The sequence below is a fragment of the Fusarium flagelliforme genome (assembly GCF_020744385.1).
Source record: "Fusarium flagelliforme strain FIESC 12 MPI-CAGE-AA-0113 chromosome Unknown B0J16scaffold_3, whole genome shotgun sequence".
Taxonomy (NCBI): domain Eukaryota; kingdom Fungi; phylum Ascomycota; class Sordariomycetes; order Hypocreales; family Nectriaceae; genus Fusarium; species Fusarium flagelliforme.
In genome coordinates this window covers 3553574-3574802 of record NW_025763505.1, presented here as the reverse complement: position 1 = coordinate 3574802, position 21229 = coordinate 3553574, and the positions used below count along the sequence as shown (strand labels likewise).

Here is a 21229-nt window from a genome sequence, read left to right as displayed (position 1 = left end):
CAGTGAAAATGGACCAATCAGTCGCTCGTCAAATCTATAACCTCAGGAGCCTTATCAGCTACACGCTTCTCTCCGGTCGCTGGCGATTGCGAAGTAGTTGCCTGGGCTGGTATCGTACCCAGTCGTTCAATCCTGGTATAGTCCGAACCAAGCAGTGTCTTTAGATCTTCAACTTCAAACTTTGCAAACTTTGCGGCACATTGATCCCGTCGTTTCTGCCAATCTCGTAATCTGACCTCTTCAGGTCGACTTGTCTTGGTTACGACCATCGTATTTGGGTTTGTGTTCCGCTCTGTTACGTGGGTACAGGCAACGCGAGCGGCTTGAATCTTCTGATGAAAATGGAAGCGGCGTTGTTTGTTCATTGAGTACCTCGCAGAGACTTTTGTTGGATGAGCAAGAAAGGCGTTCAAGTGCTCGCAATCTTCGCACCAACAATCAACACCCGACATCGACCAATTAACAGATCCTTGGGGCTCAGAACCAAGGTAGCCTTTGAGCATTGCCAGAACGAGAGTTGTGAAGAACTTCTGGTACAATGGAGTTGTCAAGGGTGTTTTCTCGAGCTTCAGAATCTCGATACTGGATTGCAAAAAGGGAATCCACATCGAGAAGAGTTCAACGGCTCGGAGTTTGTCAGCTTGCTTAATGACCTTGGTCATAAACTGGTCTTTCAGATCATCCATTCCCCCGCCCAGTTTATGAAGAAATAAGAAGAAGTTTCTCAGTGTTTCCCATGTAATTGCATTTTGCAGTTCACGGTGGACTTGGCGAAGTCGGCTCAAATCTCTATCCTCATCCATCATCCATGGCTCACGTTTCTTTTTCTTTTCTTGCGCGCTGATAACTTTTGCATCGCGCAGCAAAGCAAAATCTTGTGATACAATCAGCATACGAGCCATGACCCGAGAGAGTTCCACGACTTCTTTTGAAGGAAGTGTTCCGTCAACCATCAGGACCATTAATCGAGATAAAATCTTGAAGCGGAATGAAGGAGCGGCTGCCCGTTTCTCGAATATAGGCACCACGCTTTAACACAAGTCAGCTTAGTGATGTGAGATAGACTACATAGGAGGAACAGAAGTACATACGATTCTGTCATAAAAAGAATGGGGTCCTCAAAGTATAGTGACATGTTAACGAGGGACAGCCCATCCCGGGTTGTAGATAAAGTATGGCACTTACACCAAGAAAATACCAGTGGGTTGCTTGAGCGCCCTGCACATTCAAGTTAGTCAGATTCAAGTCATCCAAAGACATCTGGAAGAAAGATCAATACGAACAGCGTTGCCCGTGTGCCCTTCGTAGTCTTCTTTATCAGGATCTAAACTGTCAAAGGTATATGGCTCAAGAAGGTGATTTTCTTTGATAAACATTTTACCCGGAACGACTTGGCCATTCAGGTCTTGGAGAAATTTGACAGTAAGTGATGATTCAAGGACCTCGTCGATACAATACCCCCCCTCATCTGATTCGTCATCGGGTTCGTTATGCCAACCGAACAGATTGGCCGTAACAGGGCCTCTCTCCATTTTTTCAATCAATGCAAGGAAAATTGTCACTGGCAGTCCCTTGCATGCTTCACGAAGAGCTGTAACGCGGGCTAAATCTCGTGCTTTGAGCGTCTTGTAGGATATGTTGGCTTCGGTGTACTCATATTCCAGCACGTGGTATGTATATGGGCTCTGACGAGAGTTTTTATCTTGTGTGAGCCATAGTCTGATACAATGTCGAAGTGGACGTAACTCGGACCGTCTGAGTGCAGCAGATGGAGCCGGTAAAGATTTATCAATGGCAAGATTGTAAGTAAGAACCCAGCGGTAACCCGAAGTGACCGGGAGGACTTCGTGAGAGACACCTGAGTACCAAGCGGCACAGCTAGTTTGGTAGTTGGATGACTTGTAAACCATTTTTTCGCCGCAATGTTTCATGACGACCTCACCACCAGTGTGCTTGGATGGGAGGCTGATGACAAGAGTACCGAACATACCAGGTATCTTTTCAGTACTAAGCGCAGTATTAATTGGCTGTCAGAGCAAGATATGTGCAAACTGCTCACTCGGTATGTGGTTTGAACATTGCGCCCTCCTCGTATAGCAGCATCTTGTAAAGTTTGGCACGGATAGGCGTGTTTATACCCATCTGCTCTGCCGCCGTCGCGTATACATTCAGGAGATAATTACGCCACTTGGCTGAGATTATCGTGAACTGCGAAGGATCAAGTTCCCAGGTATTTCGCACAGAAGTATTGACAAAAGTCTCAGTTCCCTTACCGTAGGGAGCCTAGCGTGCTTTGGTGATGATTTGACGAGCTTGAGATTCAGCAAGTGGTGTAGCAATATTGTCAACTCCATCTATAGAGATGCTCAAATCGGAAGGAGTTCTGAATTTTGCCCAGAAGGCAAAATTTCCGGTAGACTCGATGTTCTGAATTGCAATTAAGAGATCATTGTGGAAGTTGTCTTTGAAGTCGAGTGTGCTCAAGTCACTGGCAACGCTTGAGTTGTCATCAATAACGCCTGGAACTGAGCCTGAGGCTGGAGCACTCGCACTAGCGGATGCCATGTTTAATGAAGCTATCACGACCTTTGTTGAAGTAGGGAAGTAGCTCAACTGTAGAGGTAGGCGTAACGCGTTGAGAGGTTCGATAGTGGGCCTGTGAGTGAGAGATGGACCAATGACGCAAGAGGATCTTCGTGTAAGTGCAGGTAGTCAACTCCTCAACTTGCTTCTTTTTTGCTTTTTCGAGCTTATCAATAAGACGAGATGTAACTTATCGACTCAAAGAGTTGACCTTGAATGGAATCAAGATCGTTACCTTCTCATTCCTCAGGGTCTCTCATCCCCTTTTTATCTTCGAAATCCCCAGTATCCCACGCGGTGTCGTTGAAAGTTTAAGTGCGCCACCCTTGAGAATAAATAGATACTTGTAAGAAGTGAAGGTGTGTGAGAGGTAAAGTATTGAAGTCGGTAATAAGCACAGTGATGTATAAACTCCCACATTGTCTAGTCTAGTCATCACCAAAGCTTCAATACAAGGTCATAAGTTATTGATAAGTGAATTCATATCATAGATTAATATTCGAAGAAAATTGAGACTCTAATATCATCCACTTCCTCCTCCGCCGTCTCCTCCGCCGTCTCCTCCTGCTCCCCTCCTCCCCCATCATCACTGCTGCACCCTCCACTCATATCACCACTACTACATCCTCCATTATCATCATGTCCATTACTTTCGCCATATTCCACTCCCGCCCAGCCTCCAAAGCCTCCATCAAGGCCAGTAACATAGTGACGCCCAGCTCCCATAGCATAATGATGTCCAGTTCCCAGTATGTTTGCGTACACTGGGTCACTCTGACCCTCATCGACAGGTTCGGGGCTTGGAGATCTGCGTAAATTCATACGCCGACTTGCATATCGTTCCAAGATGTCTGGTGTTTTGTTTGCGGTGGATTTGACGGGCTCTTGTGCTGGTGTTGGTTTCAACTCGTCGGTTTCTTCTTGTTTTTTCTTCCTGTGGGATTTTAAGTGTTTTGTAAGAAAGGTTTTAGATGGCATTTTGTATGTTATTGAGTAAAGATACCGTAACTTCTGAGAGTGAGACGATGTTGTATATATATCTGTATTTAACATAACCCTGGTCAAGTATGAGACTAACTGGAATTGTGTCTATCGTGTGATCGAGTCTTCCAGCCTTATTAGCCGGGCGTCTGCGCCTCAGCTGACCCGGTCGAAGCCGAACAACCCCAGTCTCGAATATAATCGCCCGAATGAGGCAGATTCTAGTTATTTCAATGACTCCAAGATGCCAATGGCCCCCCTGCTTCTATAGTTGGGACTTAGTGGTTCAGAAACCTTGAGTTTCATTCGCTAGTCAGGGCCCATTGTGTAAGTCATACGACACTATTCTTGACTCATAATGGAAGTAAACAATGCTTACCTACTTGGAAATCCAATCGGGGATTAATCGTACCTTATCCAAATGTCTTATCTTCTGATGGTAAGCTCTACTGCTTCGCCTCGTATTAACAAGTGCCGTATGACCCAACACGAGGCAGATTTTGCAAACTGCAATTTACCCATATGACAAAGAGGTAGACCTTATTAAATATAGCAATTCAGAAAAGTTTTAGAGACAGTATAGACTTCAATTACCCAATACCAAGTATACACATTGACAGTCAACGGTCAACAGCACCATGAGAGTGGAAACAAGACACGTTCAGACATCAACAAGATCAGGCCGCGTGGCCTAATGGTTAAGGCGCTAGATTTCGGTTCACCAAAATCAAATCCTCTAGAGATTCCAGGTTCGACTCCTGGCGTGGTCGATTGACATGTCTGATTATCTTTTTGTGTTTCTTGTGTTTTGTTTCAATTTTGTGTAGAGTTGGGAATTCACGTTGTGTTTCCTGTTTTGATCATGACAGGGGGTTGTGCTGCATAATGCAGGGTCTGGCTTAGACCACCTCTGTTATAGAGCAATCTAGTGGAAAGAGCACTGTTTCTCACAGACTGGGTTCTTTCAGTCTAAAAAACGACTTTAAAGTACTTTATTGGGTTATCCTAATACTTGTTAATGCAGTGTAACTCAATAGAATTACTCTTACTGAACGTAACTAGAGGTCAAGGGCGAAAAGAACGCCAACACTGTACACGACCCCTCGCCTCAAGTTGTCAGACTGACTGGGCGCCTTGCATAGGTATGGTAATAGTATTAACATTAACACCAGTCAAGCATGTATGGAAATAACATATGTATATCATTGTGCCCGTAAGTAAACGCCGCGTCGCCCCAGACCTCAAAGCACCCAATAACCTTCAAACCCGATCAGAGGCCCCCCCTAGAACGAGTCTCCTCCGAGATTCCAGTCGTAGTCATCAAGTTCCTGCGTATCAAACCCGTCAAACATGGCGGCATCACCTGAAAGGTCAAGATTTCCGCCACCGTTAGCTGAACCAAGCCCCATATCAGACGGCACACCTCCCATACTAACATCGAGGGTCAGGTTATCGACCGACATGTTATCACCCTGAGCTCCCGAAGCTGCAGCAGCCATGGCATCTCCAAGAGCAGCAGTGTCATCGGCGAGGTTGAGTGACATATCCGCCGTTTGAAGCATTGCTTGCTGCTGAGGAATAATCATCTGGGCTTCGACGCGACGGTGCAGACGCACCACATGCTCAGCGAGCACAGGGTCCTCCTTCTGAAGCTTTCTGCAGCCTTCCACTTCCACCTTGAGAAGATCGCGGAGGGTTCGCTGACGCTGGATCGGTGCGAGCATGTTGCCATTGGCATCGATCATACTCGTTGCAGGAGCGTCTTTCACAGCGTCAGGGGCGCAGATCAATGAGGTAGCTACGTCGTAGACGATATTTGCGCTCCCGGCCGCTGTATGTTGTCGTACTTCCTCCAAGATCACATGTAATAGTCGTCGGGGGCCCAGTAGCTTCAGTCCAGCTAGTATTTGCCGATGGGTGTAAGAGGTTGGCATACTGTTCATAGCAGGATGGATACTCCAATGAACAAGGCCTTGAATGGTGAGTTTGACAGCGCTGGGAAGGCCACTTGGAGGCGTGGCGGTCCACGATTCAAGCTCATTGAGGTCTGTGCCACCAGTTCGGCGAGACAGAGGGATACTCTCCTTGAGGGTTCGCAGAAGAGGCTCAATGTCTTGGTTTTTAGGGTCTCGGCGCTGATATGTCCGTAGAGCATGCTCCAGGGGTTTTGCGATGAGATTCTTTACGGATGAGAGCATTGTGCTAGCCTCCCCAGAGATGGAGCTTGGGAGGAGAATGAGTTGCAGAATTTTGATGATGGACTTTTGTTCCTTTTGGTCGATCCAGAGGTAATCTGCCAGGAAGCGGATTGCTGGAACAAGAGACGGCAGCAAGAAGGTGTCCACGAGATCTATCCAAGTTAGTATATGAATGGCTGACGGGCATCGGAATACTTACATTCTATGCCTCCTTTGAGGCTTTCATCATTCAAATAGCCATAGGTATAAGCAACCACAATGCTCTGGAAAAGAGGTGCAACCACTAGATAGAACTCCTGCGGTGGGCAGGAAGACATCAACTCATCGCCAAGACCACCGGCCTCCGTATCAAAGAGACCATGGACCCAGCCATTGATATGTTCTTCCTCCCGTGATGTAAGCTCATCTCCTTGTCGTCCAATATGTCCCCGGGCAATAATTTTGGCCACCCACGAGTCTGGAGTGGTGATGCCAATATCTACTGCGTTCAAGTTGTATCGATAAGTAAATGCGAATACAAGAAGCAGAACCGCCCCGAACTCCTCATACACAGGCTGATACTCTCCCTGGTCTTCTTCATATCGCCAGCTGTCAAGTAGCTGGCATAGGGGCTCGAGTATGTTTGGTAGCTTCTCAAACAGCAGGATGATATCCAATGACTGAGGCTTTGCCGCTAGCTGACTACAGAGCATCTTTAGGGACATGGTCTCCTTATTGTGGCATGATTGCCGTAGCACCTATATCTTATTAGAATTGGGAATCTTATGAGTTGGCATTACTTACCTCGACGAGCGCTTGGCAAACAGCGCCAACATTGCCATCCATCTTGTCGAGCTCCCGAACCAAACCCTGAATCTTGTCTGTATCAGACAAACAGTCTTGTACCAGCTTGTCCTTGGAGTGCTTCTGCAAAGACGGCTCGTATGAGAGTGAAATCTCGCCAAGTATCCTCTCGACGTGCTCCCTTTGCACAAGTCCATGGAGGACACAAGCGGCGCAGAATTCCTCTCTGATGCTTTCAGTATAGGGGTTGTTGTTCCTGGACTCATCAAACATGAGCGAAGCCGTGGGAAACAAACTAGTGTCCACATGGCTCAGCGCTTCAGTAATGCAAAACTCGGCTGATGTGCCTGAGAACCCCGGAGGCAGGAGCTGGTATAGAAGTAGTGGGAGTTTGTTGATCAGAAATGAGCGCAGGAGGTGAGCGTCCTTCTGTCCTTCATTGCGGAATACAGCATTGGCTAGAATATCGAATGATGCTAAGATCAGATCAATTGCACTTGACTGAATATCAGCTCCATACTTGTTGCTCATGTAGGAGAATAGAGCGTGGTCATCCAAGATAGGGCGTCCAATAAGCTTGGCCAGTTAATATATAGTGAACGCATTGGAATTTTGGCACACTTACAGCAGCATTGAGATAAATGTATAGTCCTGCTCTAGTATTGCTGACAGAAATCGGTGTTACCACGAAATTCTCTAAGCCAACAGTAGAATCAAGAAGCTCATCCATGGCAGCATTGGCAACCTGCTTCTTCTTATCTACAGGGTCAGAACTGGCCAGAATCTCCGTGCGGAACAACTCTAGCTTATCAGCAATTTCCGGTACGAGTTGTAGTGCCGGCAAAAAGCTTGCCAGACTTGTAGACAGCGCTTTTCGGACGTCTATAACTAGTCAGCACAACTGGTCACCAGAGATGAGTGTCTATTCCATACTTTTGGCAAACGGCTTGCTTATAGCGCTGACAAGAATGGGATTCTCGCATAGGCGCAGCAGCAATGCGACTAGGGCTGCTCGCGATGATTCCATATCGTCCCTCAGCTGACCACTTGGGAACTGCTGCTCAAGCATATCAGCAGCGAAGGCGGTTGCAGGCAATGCATTGGTGAATAGCTCCATGAACTTTGAGATTATCATAGCCACCTCCAAAGCCGTTCTGGAATCTTGTATCGCCCTGCCCTCTACTACAGACTTGGTAAGTCTATAGAAGAGGACCTCTTCAGCCCAGTAAGAGCTCTTCCACCGCGTGATGCTCTTCTTGGGTTGCGCATCTTCCTTGTCCTTATCCTTGTCTTTTTCGTTTTCGCCCTCTTTCTCTTTATCCTTCCCGGTCTCAGTGGTTGATGATTGTAGCTGTTGTTTTTGCGCTTCGGCGTGCGCATGGGACGAAGAGTACTTGTACAAGGCCTTTAGTATTGACGGCGTATCGACATAGCCCAGTTTTGTGAGGACTTGGAGATATGGCGGTATTCTAGGATCGAGGCTGCTGTCATCTGATGGCTGGGGGCGAAGAAAGAAGTCGGCGACTAGGACAGGTGGTAAAGGATGTTGATCGTGGACGATCTTAACGTAGTCTTCGAATTTGTCTGTTTCGAGTCGTTGCGAGACGCAGCGTGCAACGAACTGGCACCAGTATTCAATTGCCGCGCGCATAGCGTCTCCGGCAGCTGCAGGGTTCTCCATGGCGAAGAGGATTTCGTATCGATCGTCTCGAGGCAGAGGATAGTCGACGGTGTCGCGAAATGGGTTAAAGATGGACAAAGGAGTTCTGAATCGCGTCCATGGAGCAAGGCCCTTCCAAGGAGGCTTTTAATTGTATAGATTTGTCTATCGGTATCCAAGAATGCCAAAAAGGTACCATAGGTTAATTATAAAAGCATAGAGTCGTTGTTGTAGCCTGAGCGCATAACTTATGCAGGTGTCAAGCTTGAGCTATCGCGAATGGGTGGGTGTTGGTGGAAGGTCTAAAACTGGTGGAACCTTTAAATGGAGTGCGGATTAATTCCGCACCTAATAAAGAATGTCTAAGATGCATACAATGACAGTAGCATAAGGTTCAGAATCAGCATCAGCATCAGTGTGATTAAAAGTGTTATTTCGTCAAGTAAGCCTTTTCCAATATCCACTGAGGATCTAAATGTTATTCGTTACTCCAGGCTCAATCTCCTCGAGCAACTCCATTAGCTCCTCCCACACCCGCTTATTCAACTTATCACCCTCAATTCCCTGCATGCACTTTGGAAACTCACGTTCCTCGCCATTAAACAGAAACTTTCCGTGCATCTCTTCTTCCGCAAAGACTCCGGACAGCAATACTCGGGATCCTGTCTCTGCAGTCCGACCCAACAATGCTACAAGGCCATAGAAGAATAGAGTGAAGGGGAAAGCTACATTTTTGAATAGCTGTGTACCGCAGAAGCCTGGGTGTACCGCATTAACGATGACGTGACCTTTCCCAGAAGCGTCGGCAGCTTGGGAGAGTTGGAGCATGAACATGGTTTGTATGAGCTTGGTTTTGCCATAGTGTTCAAGGACACTGGGTTGGGCGTCGAGACCCTCAAAGATATTCGCCTCTGTTGTAGGAAGACGACCCTGGTTCTGTCAGTAAACAACTCTGAAAGCGGAATCAAGAAACTTACATCAAAGGATGCGTCAGATGACACAATGGTAATACGAGGGACGATATTAAACCTCACCATCGTTTGTCTCAGAGCAGGCAAGACGAGGAGAGTAAGGAGAGCCATCGATATGACATTGACCGTCAACGCTGACTCGTGGCCCTCCACCATCTCACGCTTAAAGGTCAGAAGACCTGCATTGTTGATCAAGGCATCGACTCGCTCTAGTCCTCTCACGCGCGCAGCGAATTCCTTGACGCTATCATACGAAGCGAGATCCAATTGCCAGACTTCAACGACGTTGTGTTTCTCTGTCGTCTCTTCAATATCCTTCTTGGCCTGATCGCCTCTCTCGATACTTCGGCAAGCCAGAATCACCTTGTTGGCATTAAGTTCCGTTAGACGCCGGGCTGTTTCCAAGCCAATACCTAATAGCACGATGTCAGTTCGGGAGAGCAGTGGTTTTTCAGGAGTTCAATTACCGCTGTTGGCACCTGTGATAATGAAAGTCTTGCCTGTGCAATCTTTTTCTTGAGGCGGTACCGTGACAAACTTGTCACGGATCATATTTATGAAGAACGACATGGTCGTTTATTGCTCCGAGTTGGAAGCTGGACGCAAGATTCAATGGGGCGGTTGAGAGTCAAAGGTTGGGGTTTTTGAGAACCGGCAATTGAGTCAGTCTTTATAGGCGACAGTCCGTGGTGCACGAACTTTTGAAGGATCTCATGTGTTAGATTGCGTTGTATTGTGTAAGTTGTTTATCGCGGCGAAGGATTGGACCCATTCATTGCTTAGCTACTTGTAAGGAGCACTAACCCTGTCCCATGCTGTGCTACGTCGTATCCGATCTAACCAGCTTGAATGATTCAACAAGGTGTTGAACGGTAATAGACTCTCAATATTGGCCTTAATCGGGACCCGACCGGTACTGGTAGACATGGTAGTGGAAGGTTTTCTAGGGATATGCTAATAGATCGCGGTCAGTCTAGTTTAAATGGGTTCAACGCCGACTTATTCATTGACAACTATTTTGAAACGACTTTATTCAAAAGAAGTTAATTAGCAATTAATGGAATCTATAGTCTATAATATTCGTAAAACATAAGGAACCCTCGATGCCAGATTAATCCACTCCAAACCAAATATCCAATGGTATCTCTCACAAACGAAAACCTGCGCCCTGTACCTTACTTCTCAAAGGTATGCATGATAGTTCTCTTTCCAGCTGCCCATGCTTCAGACTTATCAGTACCCAGAGCTCGACCCTTGGCGAACCAGATCATGATACTGGGCAACTTCCATGTACCAAACTGGCCCGTCGCTCTGCTTCGACCCAGCGTCACGCCGAACATGGTCTTGGCTGCAGGAACGTACTCTGGAACTTCCCCGCCGTCGAGATAGGTAGGAAGGGCCTTGAAGACGTGTATCGACTGGTTCTCTGCCATTCCGAGCTGTGAGGCCTCGAGATTGCCAGCATCACCCGCGACAAAGATGTTCTTGTGTCCTTCGACCTGCAGACGAGTGGTCTGTTTGATGAATCCGTTGTTGTCGAGAAGAGTCTTGGGGACGAATTCGGTATTGGGAACGATGCCAGTTGCAGGGAGGTAAGCCTGCGCGGTGATTTGCTTGGTTGTGCCATCGGAAGACTGAACCTCAAGGACGATATCTGACGATCCTGGCTTGGGTGTTGCGCTGATGACTTTTGTGTTGGGCATGGTCTTGACTTTGAGGTTCTCGAGTTCCCTAACGATAGACTTGCGGACTGTTTCTGTGGCTGGGGGGGAAAGGGGCAGGTCGCCTGAGTAGATGAAGATGACCTCCTTCTTTCCGTGCTGAGAATACTCAAAGCCTAGTTCACCAGCTGTCTCAGAGCCAGTCATACCACCACCAGAAACAACAATAGTCTTGGCCTTGCTAATCTGGTTCTGAACATCATGCAACTTCGCTCTGGCGTCTTCTGTAGATCCAGTGCCCTTCCAGACCATGCCATCTCTTGTTCGTGAGCCAGTAGCAATAACAAGAGTGTGGTAGTTGACCTCGCGAACAGCAGAAGTGTCATTCATCTCAACGCTGACAAGGTTGGAATTGGTGTCAAGAGCAACAGCCTTGCCCTGAATCCACTCGAACTTATCAGAGGGATAGTCGGCAAAGGTAGGCGCAAGAGGAACGAGGGCCTTTTCTTCAGGAATTTGGCCGGGAACAACAACTCGAGGCATTGCGACGGGCCAGTGGAAATGAGTGTTGGGAGAGACGACGACCATCTTGAGATCGTTGCGCTTGAGGACCTGGTTGACCATTGTTTGGCGGATGACGGGCATGGCAGCAGGGCCAGCGCCTAGAACCACGATGGTTTTGATGTCAGCCATTGTAGTGTATTGCTGTTGAGATAACTGAAGATGGATATAATTGAGTATTCAATTGATTGCTGATTGTATTGTATTGTGAGATGAGATGGTATGAGAGATTGATCCAAAGCAGGATCCAACAAGCTCTATATACAAAATCCCAATGCTTCTCTGCAACTGCTTCATCAGCATATTACAAACCCCTAGATCGATACCGCGCGCCCTTACATGGCAAAGTGAGACTCTGCAATAGAATTTCTCATCTCCATGCATCCATATTTGTGTTAAGATTCGGTGTTTCACCGCGCGCGGCATAATTTAGCGGCATTCTACGGCAGATGGCTGATAAAGTTGACCAATTAGAGCTCTTAACGCTCACTAAAGTCTCCGTCGCGCGGGCTTCGGATACTTTTGTTAGGGGACTGTCCGACTCTCCACCGTGAAGGAAATGGCTTGCACCAATAGCAAAGGACTTCATGACTGTCCGCAACCCAACAGAAGATTAGAAATGCCGGCCTGTAATCAATCGTAGCACATTTCCCCAATGACCATTACCGATAAATCTCCAGGCTATTTCAAATCAACATATAGTGATATTTCTATTTGGTCGTGATCTCACCTAAGCTGTTCGGCGAATATGGATGACAGATAACCAAAGTCCGCAGTTGCATTCATATTCGTATGCAGCATTCCGCAGCCGAAGCCCGCAATGTCACCCTCACACTACCTAAATTAATCCCAACTGCCGAGAACCCTAATCAGGAACTTGTCTTGTTACCTGGTCATCTCTCAGAAACCGGCTCAGAGACAACTGCCCAATGAAGGTTAGCTGCGCAAAAGGGAAACTGACCGTAAAATCGTAAACAATATGACTACTTGCAGCACCTTATCTCGTATTATTAACAGCTGCATTTATACGAAATTAAAGATTCATCAAGAAGTTCAACCAATTAATGAATTAAGCCAAGGATAGTAGACACCAAGTCGGTAACGCTGGCTGATCAGGGGCCCACCTCCAGTCAAACCAACGACCTTAATTCAACATACCAATTAACCAACTGCAATACTCGTTCTTAAATATATGTTGAACAAAAACAAGATTACTCTTTAGTCATTGAAATAAAGTTCGTATTCTTTTGTGTTGTTGGAACTCTCATTTTGTTGGCCTCTGCGCTTCAAACCTTAGAGTTTTCGGCTGTGCTGTAGGTTAAGTCGCGCGACACCATCTCCATCCACGGTGCAACCATCTGGACTATCTACGCAGGACAAGCCATACTCAAGAAGGTTGATAGTACCAGTATATCAGACACACGTCTAGGAGAAGAGCCATAATACCAACACCATGTGACCTTGGTTTCTTCAACAATATGACGTTTCTTATTGGCCACTCAGACCAACGTCACTATCCCAATATTCTCATCGAGTGACTTCATTTGAAGATACATCAAAACCATGACATCGAACCATTCTGATGCCAAGCCAGTAATAATTCTACATTCATCTGGACAAGGTACTTAGAGTAAAGCTGTTATGAGCGAATGTGCGATATCATCATAGCATCTCGGATCATGAATTTCAATCGTCGTCTCTATGCTTGGCCTGACGACAGCAGTTCAAAGCTACACCCCGTCCCCATGACAGTTATTGTGGACTATGATGAATGGTGATAACATTCAGAATATCTTCAGCCATTTGTCATCGAGATTGTTTCCGTTATCATCACACCTACAGTATGGTAGTCCGTTTTGATACGTTTCTGTACGTCAATCTCGATCCGGTACCGTTACCTATCATACCCTGCAGCGTCATGAAAACGGTAGCTACATCATGGTATGTCGATCAAGAAACACAGTGAGAATCTCAAATGAGGAAACCGTTATCGAGATCAAGAAGAAGAAAGATGGGGACGGTGATGATGGACAGCTCTTGGGTTGCTGGCCGGCTTAGAGGATTATCTCGATGAGACATGATGTACCCCGGTTTTATCTCAGTTGGTGCAGACAACTCGTCAGGGTGTCAGAAGAATTGGCCTCCGAGAGCCTGAGAAACGAAATAATCCAGCCACCTCATGCCAGCTCGAATCAGCCTTGAGAATACAGTATTTTGGTACCCCAAGCCTATGACAACTTTTTTGTTACCCAGCTGCAACCCGAAACGTAATGCCGGTAGACATCACGTAAAGAAAAATGGTCGTCTAGACCACCATGAATTCAATCAAAGTGACATGTCAAGCCCGGCATCCATCTGCCGTCATGAGTAGAGAAAGAAGAAGGCTGCAAGGCTGCTGAGTACGGAGGCCCATGTGGTGGTGGTGCGGCTCAAACGTCATATCCCTTAGAGGTGCAGCAATATGATGCAAATCTCGCCGCAAGGCAACCCTCCACCGTCGCCTGCTACGGTCAGCAAAACCTGAGGCCCTGGGGGTGAGATGAATGTTTGACAGATAATCAACATTGGATCATCGCTTTTGTGATTGCGTAGGTGCAGGGGAGAACAGAACAAGCTTTTGGAGGAGCGGAGCCTTGGGTTAAAGAACCTTATGTCATCTTTCTCAAACGACGTCAAAACAAACATCAGAAGCAAGGATAGGGTTGACGGAATGGGGCTTCAAACGGAGAGTTTTTGCAGTAGGGGGGCCCTGTCAGAGCAAAGGGAAAGCCATGGCAGGGGGAAAAGAAAACGAGAGAAACACCACGGATGGGGCAGACAGAAAGAGGGTCTGGAACGATTAACCAGACTCAGAAGGTGAGTGTATTGCTGTGATGGTGGCATTGGGGATTTTCGCATAGACAAACCGAGTTGGAAACAGCAGTGTCGTCATCACGTGTCACGACGGCTGATCTGGGAGGCGAGATGGTGATGCTTCACTTCCATGTCAAAGACTAGAGAGTGCGGATGCATCTTGCCCTTTTGAGTATCAGCTCGCCTGCTGCAAGGGACCTTTCTCTTCAGAGGGGCTGAGATGAGGAGAATGCCGGCCAGACTTCGAGATCACGGGCTTCTGTTTGGTCGAGACCTTCAGACTAGAAACCGTTTTGGACCACCAGCAAAGAAGGACAAGACAAGCTTGTGGGGCACGGAATGAGGCTCTAAGTGAGTTTGGCGCCTGTCACCGGTGACAGCTGAAGATACGACTGAGTCAAAACAAAATCTTGAAGTCTGAGAGTCAATAGAGGACAGGATTTGTGTTAGCCTCCCCGTCTGAGCGAACTGAGGTTTGCCTGTTTGACCAATACAATGACGCAGATGGCATGCCTGTATCCGTAGCCTTGTGGATTCGGGATGTGCAAAAGGCCTGCTCATGACGATGCCCTCCTCTTCTCCTTTCTCTTTCTCCTTTTCCGTGCATCAGAAAACGGTGGTGAGCGTGCGAGTGTGAGTGTGAACTGTGAAGCGAGGCGAAATATGACGGTGTACGGTAGCATCTTGTGTCTGCCTCAGTCTCTAGAGCCAGAGCCAGCCTCCGTTTCCCCCAGTAGTGACAGCACTGTAAAACCCCCCTGAAAAACAATGACATCAGCAAACCGAACAGTGGAGATCTGCTCTTAGCGTGGCGTATGAAGTGACCTCATTGGCGCTCCCGCACCTTTGCAGAGATCCATGAATGCCGTCATTGGCCCACTTGCGTCTCGACTACTCTTTCCCAATCCTTACTCGCTGAGCGGCACAGCAACTTTGCCTGCCCTACAATGAATAATTGGACACTGTGGGTGAGATGACATGGGAACTCGACGTAATTGCCATTGACCATTTCATTTCTCTCCGTTTTTACTGTAGGTAGTTCCGTTTTCGTGGCGTTTGTTTTGTTATTGTTTCTGACATACCTATTGTACAGGGGGGTAATGCTCTCTGAGGAGTTTGCAGCTCTCGACGTCAGGGATGAGTTCATTCTGGGTCGCATCAGTTGCCATCCTTGAATACTCAGGGTCCTTTTCGATAGACAATCATATCTCAATAGATTCGGTGTAGCACTCACCGAGGATATGGATATGGGGAAAGTGGGAATAGCCTCGCTACTCAAACTCTGTTTTCCAGTCCAGCTCAGATCAATGCATGGACGAGACAGTAAGCGTAAATCCTGGAAGCTCGACCAAGGATGGGAAATTAGCTGCCAAGATTGGAATTTAGGTTCAAGACCATGGGAAACCTGCAACAATTCCATGTCGTGCCGAAATCCCCTCATCTGGGTCGGGTTGGGTTAGGCTGGGCATGGTCTCACCGTCGGATGGGTCCCAGTGATGCGCGCCTACCGAAAAGCATATCGGACGGAATCCATCCCCACGCAGATGCGACATTTCCATTTTGGTTTTGAGCCGCAAGAGAATATCAATACGAAATCAATCCAATAAAATCTGAAACATGTGGCTCTCGATATACGCCAACGCTTGTCGACCTCGAGATCTCAGTAAAGATTTTGCACTCTAAAAGGTCGAATTCTGGAGCACTCGTCAATTTGCAGTAATCTCCTCTCTGATCTTTGGGCTAAATGGCTTAAACCCGCAGATGCCAAATGGCCCTAAACGACTCAAAAGGACCGGAAGAATGCCACCCCGAGGGATGCAACGATGATCCCTCTTCATATCGAAATGTCTCGGACAATCCCTGTCCCCTCTTTTCGTAAAGTCTCTCAGGCCGCGTCTTAGTCTTGGCCAAAAGGTCCCAAAGGGTCCAGAACCTCGACGAACCGTTGTACCTTTCAAAGCAACCGCGTGACCCGCCCATAACTAAGAGGTAAAGCTCCTCGTGGTCCCCTACTGGTCTCATGGCCTCGGAGCTGAAAAAAAGTCATTAATCATACAATCGACTTTTGAAACCTTTAGCGGGCGTCGACAGGCAGCTGCGGTAAACTCTGCAATTCATTCATTCAGTCTTCCTTCGCCTATGAAAAGCCTTCCACTTTTGGATATTGTCGTAAGAGGATCTCTTTTCCTCAGGCCATGCATGATATCAATGAAAACATTGCTTGAACCGCATGCATCATTGCCCCGTTCTTTGAGTCGAGCTTCAAGACCTGAGTTCCAATCGCCCACCTCCAAAGCAGAGAAATGATGCACGAGATGACTTCAATGCCGGGCCCGGATCAGCAGGGTCTTTCTTTGTTTGTCCAGAGCCCCCATTCCACTGCAGTTAAGCTATTGCGCGCAGGGATCAATTGATCAACAAGAGAAAAACCACCAATACAGTAAACGGTTGTACTGTAATTATCTCATTGTCAGCGTAGCCTCGCCTCTCACAGGCTGTATTGCTTCACACAACGTAAAAAGTGGCGGCGATGGAGCAGGACCCTGAAGAACCGGGGCTGCTTTGGCCACAACGAATGAGAAACAATAGCGTCAGAGCGCAGGGATATACCGACGATCTCTCCGAAGCTTACTCAGTACGTACCGGCTGCGTAACAGTCTCGACTCGTCAAGCTACGCCATTTGCAGGCGCTAGACGACGACAATCTCTGCCGATCAGCAGCTCATGATGGCATAGCATTGGTCTGAACGGGCTGTTGAGCCCCGGTTTTTCTTCTTGTTCTCTGTAAATGTAAAGGGAAAAAAGAGGGGAAATGTGTCGTTTGTCTTGTGCTTCCTGATAGCATCACGGGTATGACACCCGCCTAGAAAGTGAGGTGAGGTGAAAAAAAGAAGGGTCCATCCACGACGATGATGTGCTACGGAACCACACACACCTCTGGATGGACTCTCACACCCCATTACATACACAGCAACTCCACTCTGACTGCATTTTCAAGGGACCTGGGGGTGGAGGCTAATCCCAAGGTTTGGAGCCTGTACCTTGCCCGCTCCGCTCCTCTCCTCTAGGCTTACCTTTACGTTGTTTTGGGCCCGACAGTTTCTGGTATAATAAGACCCTGAGATCCCCCTCGAATTCAATTCTCATCATCCAACAATCAATCAAGCATCACAACAACTACTATCACAACTCTTCAACCCCTTTTCAAGCCTTTCACATCTTTAAGCCGGCGTTTTATTACAAGCCTATCTATCTATCCATCAACTCATCTCTTCGACTCATTCATATAAGTCGATTCAACCAAACAACTACTCAAACACTCAAAACAAACTTCACAAACAACACCTTCATCATGCCCGCTCGATCTGACTACGGCTCCGTCTCCATGTCCATGTCTCCTCCTCCTCCCTCAAACCTCTCAAGCTACTCTCGCTTCATGCACGACCACACCAAGCGACAGATGGAGGCTTCTGGCGCTAGCCCCCCTCCCACCAACGCTACTGCTCAGCGCGCTCGATCTTCAATGACCAACGGCAATACCAGCCCAAACTACTCCTAGGCTCTCATAACATGGCAATGAGACAACACAATAACGACATTACCTCACTAGAGGCTTCATCATGATGACTTCTTTTTTTCTGTCGTTCTGCCTTGGCTGTTGGGGCTTGGAGATGGCATGACATCAAATACGACGTCAATGGTGGCGAAGCTCACCAACCCAGCCTCCTCTTCCACTCAGCCAGGGCACTCATGAAGCAACACACATTCACGGAGTACTGGTGCCTAAAAAGTTCATTCTCATATGAAAACATGGGCTCTTTTTTACAATGTTCAATTTCCTTACAAACACGACATGCAAGGCGTTTCTGGTTCTGGGGTTTCAAAGGTTGCGAGAGCAGCTGTTGTACAATACAATTGAGAGAGCAGGGATACACGAGCATCAGAGGAGGAAACATAGCTTAGCTATTGCTGCGATTAGCGGAATGATAAATGACAAATAACTTCAACTCAATTCATGTTCCTTTGATACACGTGAATAATTTCAAGATGAATAATGTTCCTTTGATTTGTATGTGCTCATGCTTCGATTAAAATACACCCCGACTGAAATCTCATAAATGAGTAACAATCTATTTCAGTTCATTATAAAAGACATCATAGACAAAGAAACTTAAACCCTTTGCGCCCAGACTCCGTAGTTGTTTGCCATAGTTATCGTTATGTAGCTGAGAGCGCTGGCCTTGTTACTTTCTGCAACGCTCGGTGACTGATGCTTGATGATCAAGTCTTCTTCTTTAGCCCAAGAGCTGCAGAGTGGTCTTTCTTCTTCTTGACGACCCTCTTGAAACTAGGAGCAGGAGCCGGGGCCACAGGTTCCAGCACAGCTGGTGCTTCGTTCTCGGGTATAGTGTCCATCTGCATCTGAGCTCGTACCGCAGCAGCGAAAGCCTTCTTAGCAGCTTCGTCGTCTTCCCTCTCCTGCCTCTCTCTTTCCTCGTCTTCTGTTCGTACTATTGTGTCCGCAAAGTCGACGCCTTCTTTCTCGGATCGGTTGATTCGCGCGTTTCGGTGTCGAATCTCGTCGAGGGCATCGGCAGCGGCCATTTCTCTCTGCGCATCCAGGTTCTTGGCTTCGAGTTCCTCCATTGCGTTTCTTTCTTCCTCGCCCGCAGCTTCTGCTTCCTCGCGCTCAAGTCGATTCAGTCGTTGCTCATCGTCTTCATTCTCGGTCTCGCGGTTGCGCCATGGCTCGTTGTTTCGCACCGCGCCACTCACAACGCAATAATCATTGTTCTTGGGGTCGGTACGGATGATGATCTATCATGGTTAGCGATTGGCAATTCCTTGAGCAGAAAAAAATTGAACATACCTCACTAGCACAACCTGTGCATCTGTAACTCAAATGGATGATGGCGATTCCAAGGTATTTTTCACCAGTAATTCTTTTGATTGCGTTGAACTTCCTCCCGCGGTAGATAAATGTGCCACACTTGCTGCATTGTTGAGACCAAGGAGCCATAATGCGAACCTTTTGAATCCGTTGGCCGGCGTCTTTGTTTTTGTTTTGGCGGCGACCGAGAACCGATGGATCGAAATCCGGAGGGTAGTACTTCTGTAAAACTTTGCGTTCACTCATGTTGGGCGAGTGTTGTTGAGGAAGTTGCGTCGAGGCGGAATTATGTCAAGGTTGAAGCTGAGAGTTGAGGCAATCGCCAAATCCTGGTAAGCGCGGAACTTGGCACGTGCGTACATGGGGCCAGTAAGATTAGGTAAGCCAGATTATCGATGCCTGCGCTTGTAAAGAGGTAGTGTAGGTGATGGGTTGAAGTGACCACAGTTCGGGAGAAACATACTCTTTTATATTATTATGATATTGACTTCATGACTCACGATATAAACTTTCTTTGAGTCCGAACGGCATCAGGCTTCCAAACAGTGGCTTCAAGTCTACCATGTGCATTTTTAGGTTAGAAAAACTGTACCTTAAAACCTCAACGGAGCTTCCGTCTTGTGCTTGCAACACAGGATTCCAGCGTTAAGAGGAGGAAATGAAACTTATACACGGGAAAATGGCAAGATAGAAATACCAACCTGATTATTAAAGTCCTTTCTTTTGCATTCTCTTAACCTTCATCATACATCGCGTGCAAACCGCATCTCAATCCAGTTTCCCTACTCCGCGAGTCTGCTGCCTACTGCAGCAGCCAGCCCCACCCTGTGAAATCTAGCGGCTCGCGTTCAATGTTAAACTGAGTCAACTCAAACAATTCAACTACAACCACAACACCATGGGTAAAGCTGAAGTCGGATCCACGAAATTTATCGCCAACCGCATGAAGGCCAAGGGTCTTCAGCGGTTGAGGTGGTACTGTCAACCTTGCGAAAAACAATGCAGAGACGCCAACGGATTCAAGCAGCATACAATGAGCGAAAGCCATGTGCGACAAATGCTTCTCGTCGGCGAAGACCCCAAGAAATACATCAACGACTACACCAAACAGTTCTTAAGCGACTTCCTTCTTCTTCTAAGGACTGGCCACGGAGAGAAACAAGTTCATATCAATCATTTCTATCAAGAATACATTGCCAATAAGGTAAGCTCTGCACAGTATCTATCTTTTGCAGCTAACTTACTAATACAAAACAGGAGCACATTCATATGAACAGTACTAAGTTCAGTTCGCTCACCGACCTAGCGAAGCACCTGGGCCGCGAGGGTATTTGTCGAGTAGAAGAGACCGAGAAGGGCATACACATATCTTGGATCGATAAATCACCAGAGGCCTTGCGACGACAAGACGCATTAAGACGCAAGGAGGCGCAAGATCAGGGCAACGAAGAATTGGAACAGCGCATGATCCGAGAGCAAATAAAACGAGCACAAGCCGCCGCTGGCACCAACGACGAAGAAAAAGAAGAAGACCCCGAAGCCCGCGAGTTAAAACGCCAAGAGGGCGAGAAGATCACGCTCTCATTTGGAGCGAAGCCAGCCGTCCCCGAAACGAAGGCATCGGAGATTCCTGCGCCCGACACGTCTACCCAAGAAGCAGAGTCCTCCAAGACGACAGACGCGACTGCTGAAAAGGGAAAGGAACCTGAAGCAGCACCAGCGAAGCCAAGCGGATTTGGGGGTATCTCGATGAAGCTTGGTGGAAAGCCGCAAACCAAGAACGTGTTCGCCCAGGCCAAGAAGAACGCTCTCTCTTCAGGACCCAAGAAAGCCGCCAAGGTCGAGCCGCCCAAAAAGATGAGCGAGGCCGAACGTATTATGAAGGAGGAAATGGAAAAGAAGCGGTCCAGGGGGTCTGCCGGCTTTAGCTTTGGTATGGGCCCTAATAAGAAGCAGAAGAGTAGCTAAACTGCTGCGATTCTATTTCGTGGCATGGCGAGACTGGAATTTTCGTTAGAAGACAAGGATGCAATGCATATATCACAGGACATGGCTGGGGCGTTCTTGGTTTGATTATCCATCATAGA

The 21229-nt window shown here is 47.4% G+C and overlaps 8 protein-coding genes and 1 non-coding gene across 9 annotated transcripts; 2 read left to right on the top strand and 7 right to left on the bottom strand.

Annotated features, from left to right (window-relative positions):
- Positions 1-17: 17 nt before the first annotated feature.
- On the bottom strand, positions 18-2565 carry B0J16DRAFT_413509 (uncharacterized protein; the record flags this gene model as incomplete). Its single annotated transcript, XM_046133380.1, has 5 exons — positions 18-1029; positions 1092-1218; positions 1280-2007; positions 2060-2283; positions 2350-2565. The coding sequence occupies 5 exons, from the start codon at positions 2563-2565 to the stop codon at positions 18-20; spliced, it is 2307 nt and encodes a 768-aa protein (XP_045985017.1).
- A 263-nt stretch (positions 2566-2828) lies between these two features.
- On the bottom strand, positions 2829-3634 carry B0J16DRAFT_338826 (uncharacterized protein). The gene has a single exon (XM_046127486.1). The coding sequence runs from the start codon at positions 3559-3561 to the stop codon at positions 3076-3078; it is 486 nt and encodes a 161-aa protein (XP_045985016.1). The 5' UTR covers positions 3562-3634; the 3' UTR covers positions 2829-3075.
- A 610-nt stretch (positions 3635-4244) lies between these two features.
- On the top strand, positions 4245-4334 carry B0J16DRAFT_t119. The gene has a single exon. It is a non-coding gene; the product is annotated as a tRNA-Arg (tRNA).
- Positions 4335-4847: 513 nt separating this feature from the next.
- Positions 4848-8226, bottom strand: B0J16DRAFT_318741 (mediator complex, subunit Med5; the record flags this gene model as incomplete). The annotated part of the gene is made up of 5 exons (XM_046125470.1): positions 4848-5914; positions 5962-6499; positions 6546-7121; positions 7171-7427; positions 7479-8226. 5 exons carry the CDS (start codon positions 8224-8226, stop codon positions 4848-4850), a joined length of 3186 nt encoding a protein of 1061 aa, XP_045985015.1.
- A 280-nt stretch (positions 8227-8506) lies between these two features.
- On the bottom strand, positions 8507-10169 carry B0J16DRAFT_107881 (uncharacterized protein). Its single transcript, XM_046121385.1, has 3 exons — positions 9644-10169; positions 9183-9589; positions 8507-9135 (listed from the first exon to the last, which is right to left on the bottom strand). Exons 1-3 carry the CDS (start codon positions 9744-9746, stop codon positions 8677-8679), a joined length of 969 nt encoding a protein of 322 aa, XP_045985014.1. The 5' UTR covers positions 9747-10169; the 3' UTR covers positions 8507-8676.
- Positions 10170-10174: 5 nt separating this feature from the next.
- On the bottom strand, positions 10175-11791 carry B0J16DRAFT_338823 (uncharacterized protein). The gene has a single exon (XM_046127485.1). It carries the CDS (start codon positions 11528-11530, stop codon positions 10352-10354), a length of 1179 nt encoding a protein of 392 aa, XP_045985013.1. The 5' UTR covers positions 11531-11791; the 3' UTR covers positions 10175-10351.
- Positions 11792-14379: 2588 nt separating this feature from the next.
- On the bottom strand, positions 14380-15846 carry B0J16DRAFT_107865 (uncharacterized protein). Its single transcript, XM_046121384.1, has 2 exons — positions 15334-15846; positions 14380-15009 (listed from the first exon to the last, which is right to left on the bottom strand). The coding sequence occupies exons 1-2, from the start codon at positions 15690-15692 to the stop codon at positions 14676-14678; spliced, it is 693 nt and encodes a 230-aa protein (XP_045985012.1). The 5' UTR covers positions 15693-15846; the 3' UTR covers positions 14380-14675.
- A 2414-nt stretch (positions 15847-18260) lies between these two features.
- On the bottom strand, positions 18261-19567 carry B0J16DRAFT_413506 (CWC16 protein). The gene is made up of 2 exons (XM_046133379.1): positions 19122-19567; positions 18261-19069 (listed from the first exon to the last, which is right to left on the bottom strand). Exons 1-2 carry the CDS (start codon positions 19386-19388, stop codon positions 18533-18535), a joined length of 804 nt encoding a protein of 267 aa, XP_045985011.1. The 5' UTR covers positions 19389-19567; the 3' UTR covers positions 18261-18532.
- Positions 19568-20013: 446 nt separating this feature from the next.
- B0J16DRAFT_413505 (domain of Kin17 curved DNA-binding protein-domain-containing protein) lies at positions 20014-21228 on the top strand. The gene is made up of 2 exons (XM_046133378.1): positions 20014-20346; positions 20400-21228. The coding sequence occupies exons 1-2, from the start codon at positions 20041-20043 to the stop codon at positions 21108-21110; spliced, it is 1017 nt and encodes a 338-aa protein (XP_045985010.1). The 5' UTR covers positions 20014-20040; the 3' UTR covers positions 21111-21228.
- The last annotated feature ends 1 nt before the right edge of the window (position 21229 follows it).

Coding starts and splice junctions, on each gene's coding strand:
- B0J16DRAFT_338826 (XM_046127486.1), bottom strand. CDS start 3,561: ATGCCATCTAAAACCTTTCTTACAAAACACTTAAAATCCCACAGGAAG.
- B0J16DRAFT_107881 (XM_046121385.1), bottom strand. CDS start 9,746: ATGTCGTTCTTCATAAATATGATCCGTGACAAGTTTGTCACGGTACCG. Junction 9,590..9,643: donor TATCACAGGTGCCAACAGCG/GTAATTGAACTC, acceptor TCGTGCTATTAG/GTATTGGCTTGGAAACAGCC. Junction 9,136..9,182: donor CATCTGACGCATCCTTTGAT/GTAAGTTTCTTG, acceptor TGACAGAACCAG/GGTCGTCTTCCTACAACAGA.
- B0J16DRAFT_338823 (XM_046127485.1), bottom strand. CDS start 11,530: ATGGCTGACATCAAAACCATCGTGGTTCTAGGCGCTGGCCCTGCTGCC.
- B0J16DRAFT_107865 (XM_046121384.1), bottom strand. CDS start 15,692: ATGAGGGGATTTCGGCACGACATGGAATTGTTGCAGGTTTCCCATGGT. Junction 15,010..15,333: donor ATTACCCCCCTGTACAATAG/GTATGTCAGAAA, acceptor ATTGTTTTTCAG/GGGGGTTTTACAGTGCTGTC.
- B0J16DRAFT_413506 (XM_046133379.1), bottom strand. CDS start 19,388: ATGAGTGAACGCAAAGTTTTACAGAAGTACTACCCTCCGGATTTCGAT. Junction 19,070..19,121: donor GCACAGGTTGTGCTAGTGAG/GTATGTTCAATT, acceptor TAACCATGATAG/ATCATCATCCGTACCGACCC.
- B0J16DRAFT_413505 (XM_046133378.1), top strand. CDS start 20,041: ATGGGTAAAGCTGAAGTCGGATCCACGAAATTTATCGCCAACCGCATG. Junction 20,347..20,399: donor AAGAATACATTGCCAATAAG/GTAAGCTCTGCA, acceptor AATACAAAACAG/GAGCACATTCATATGAACAG.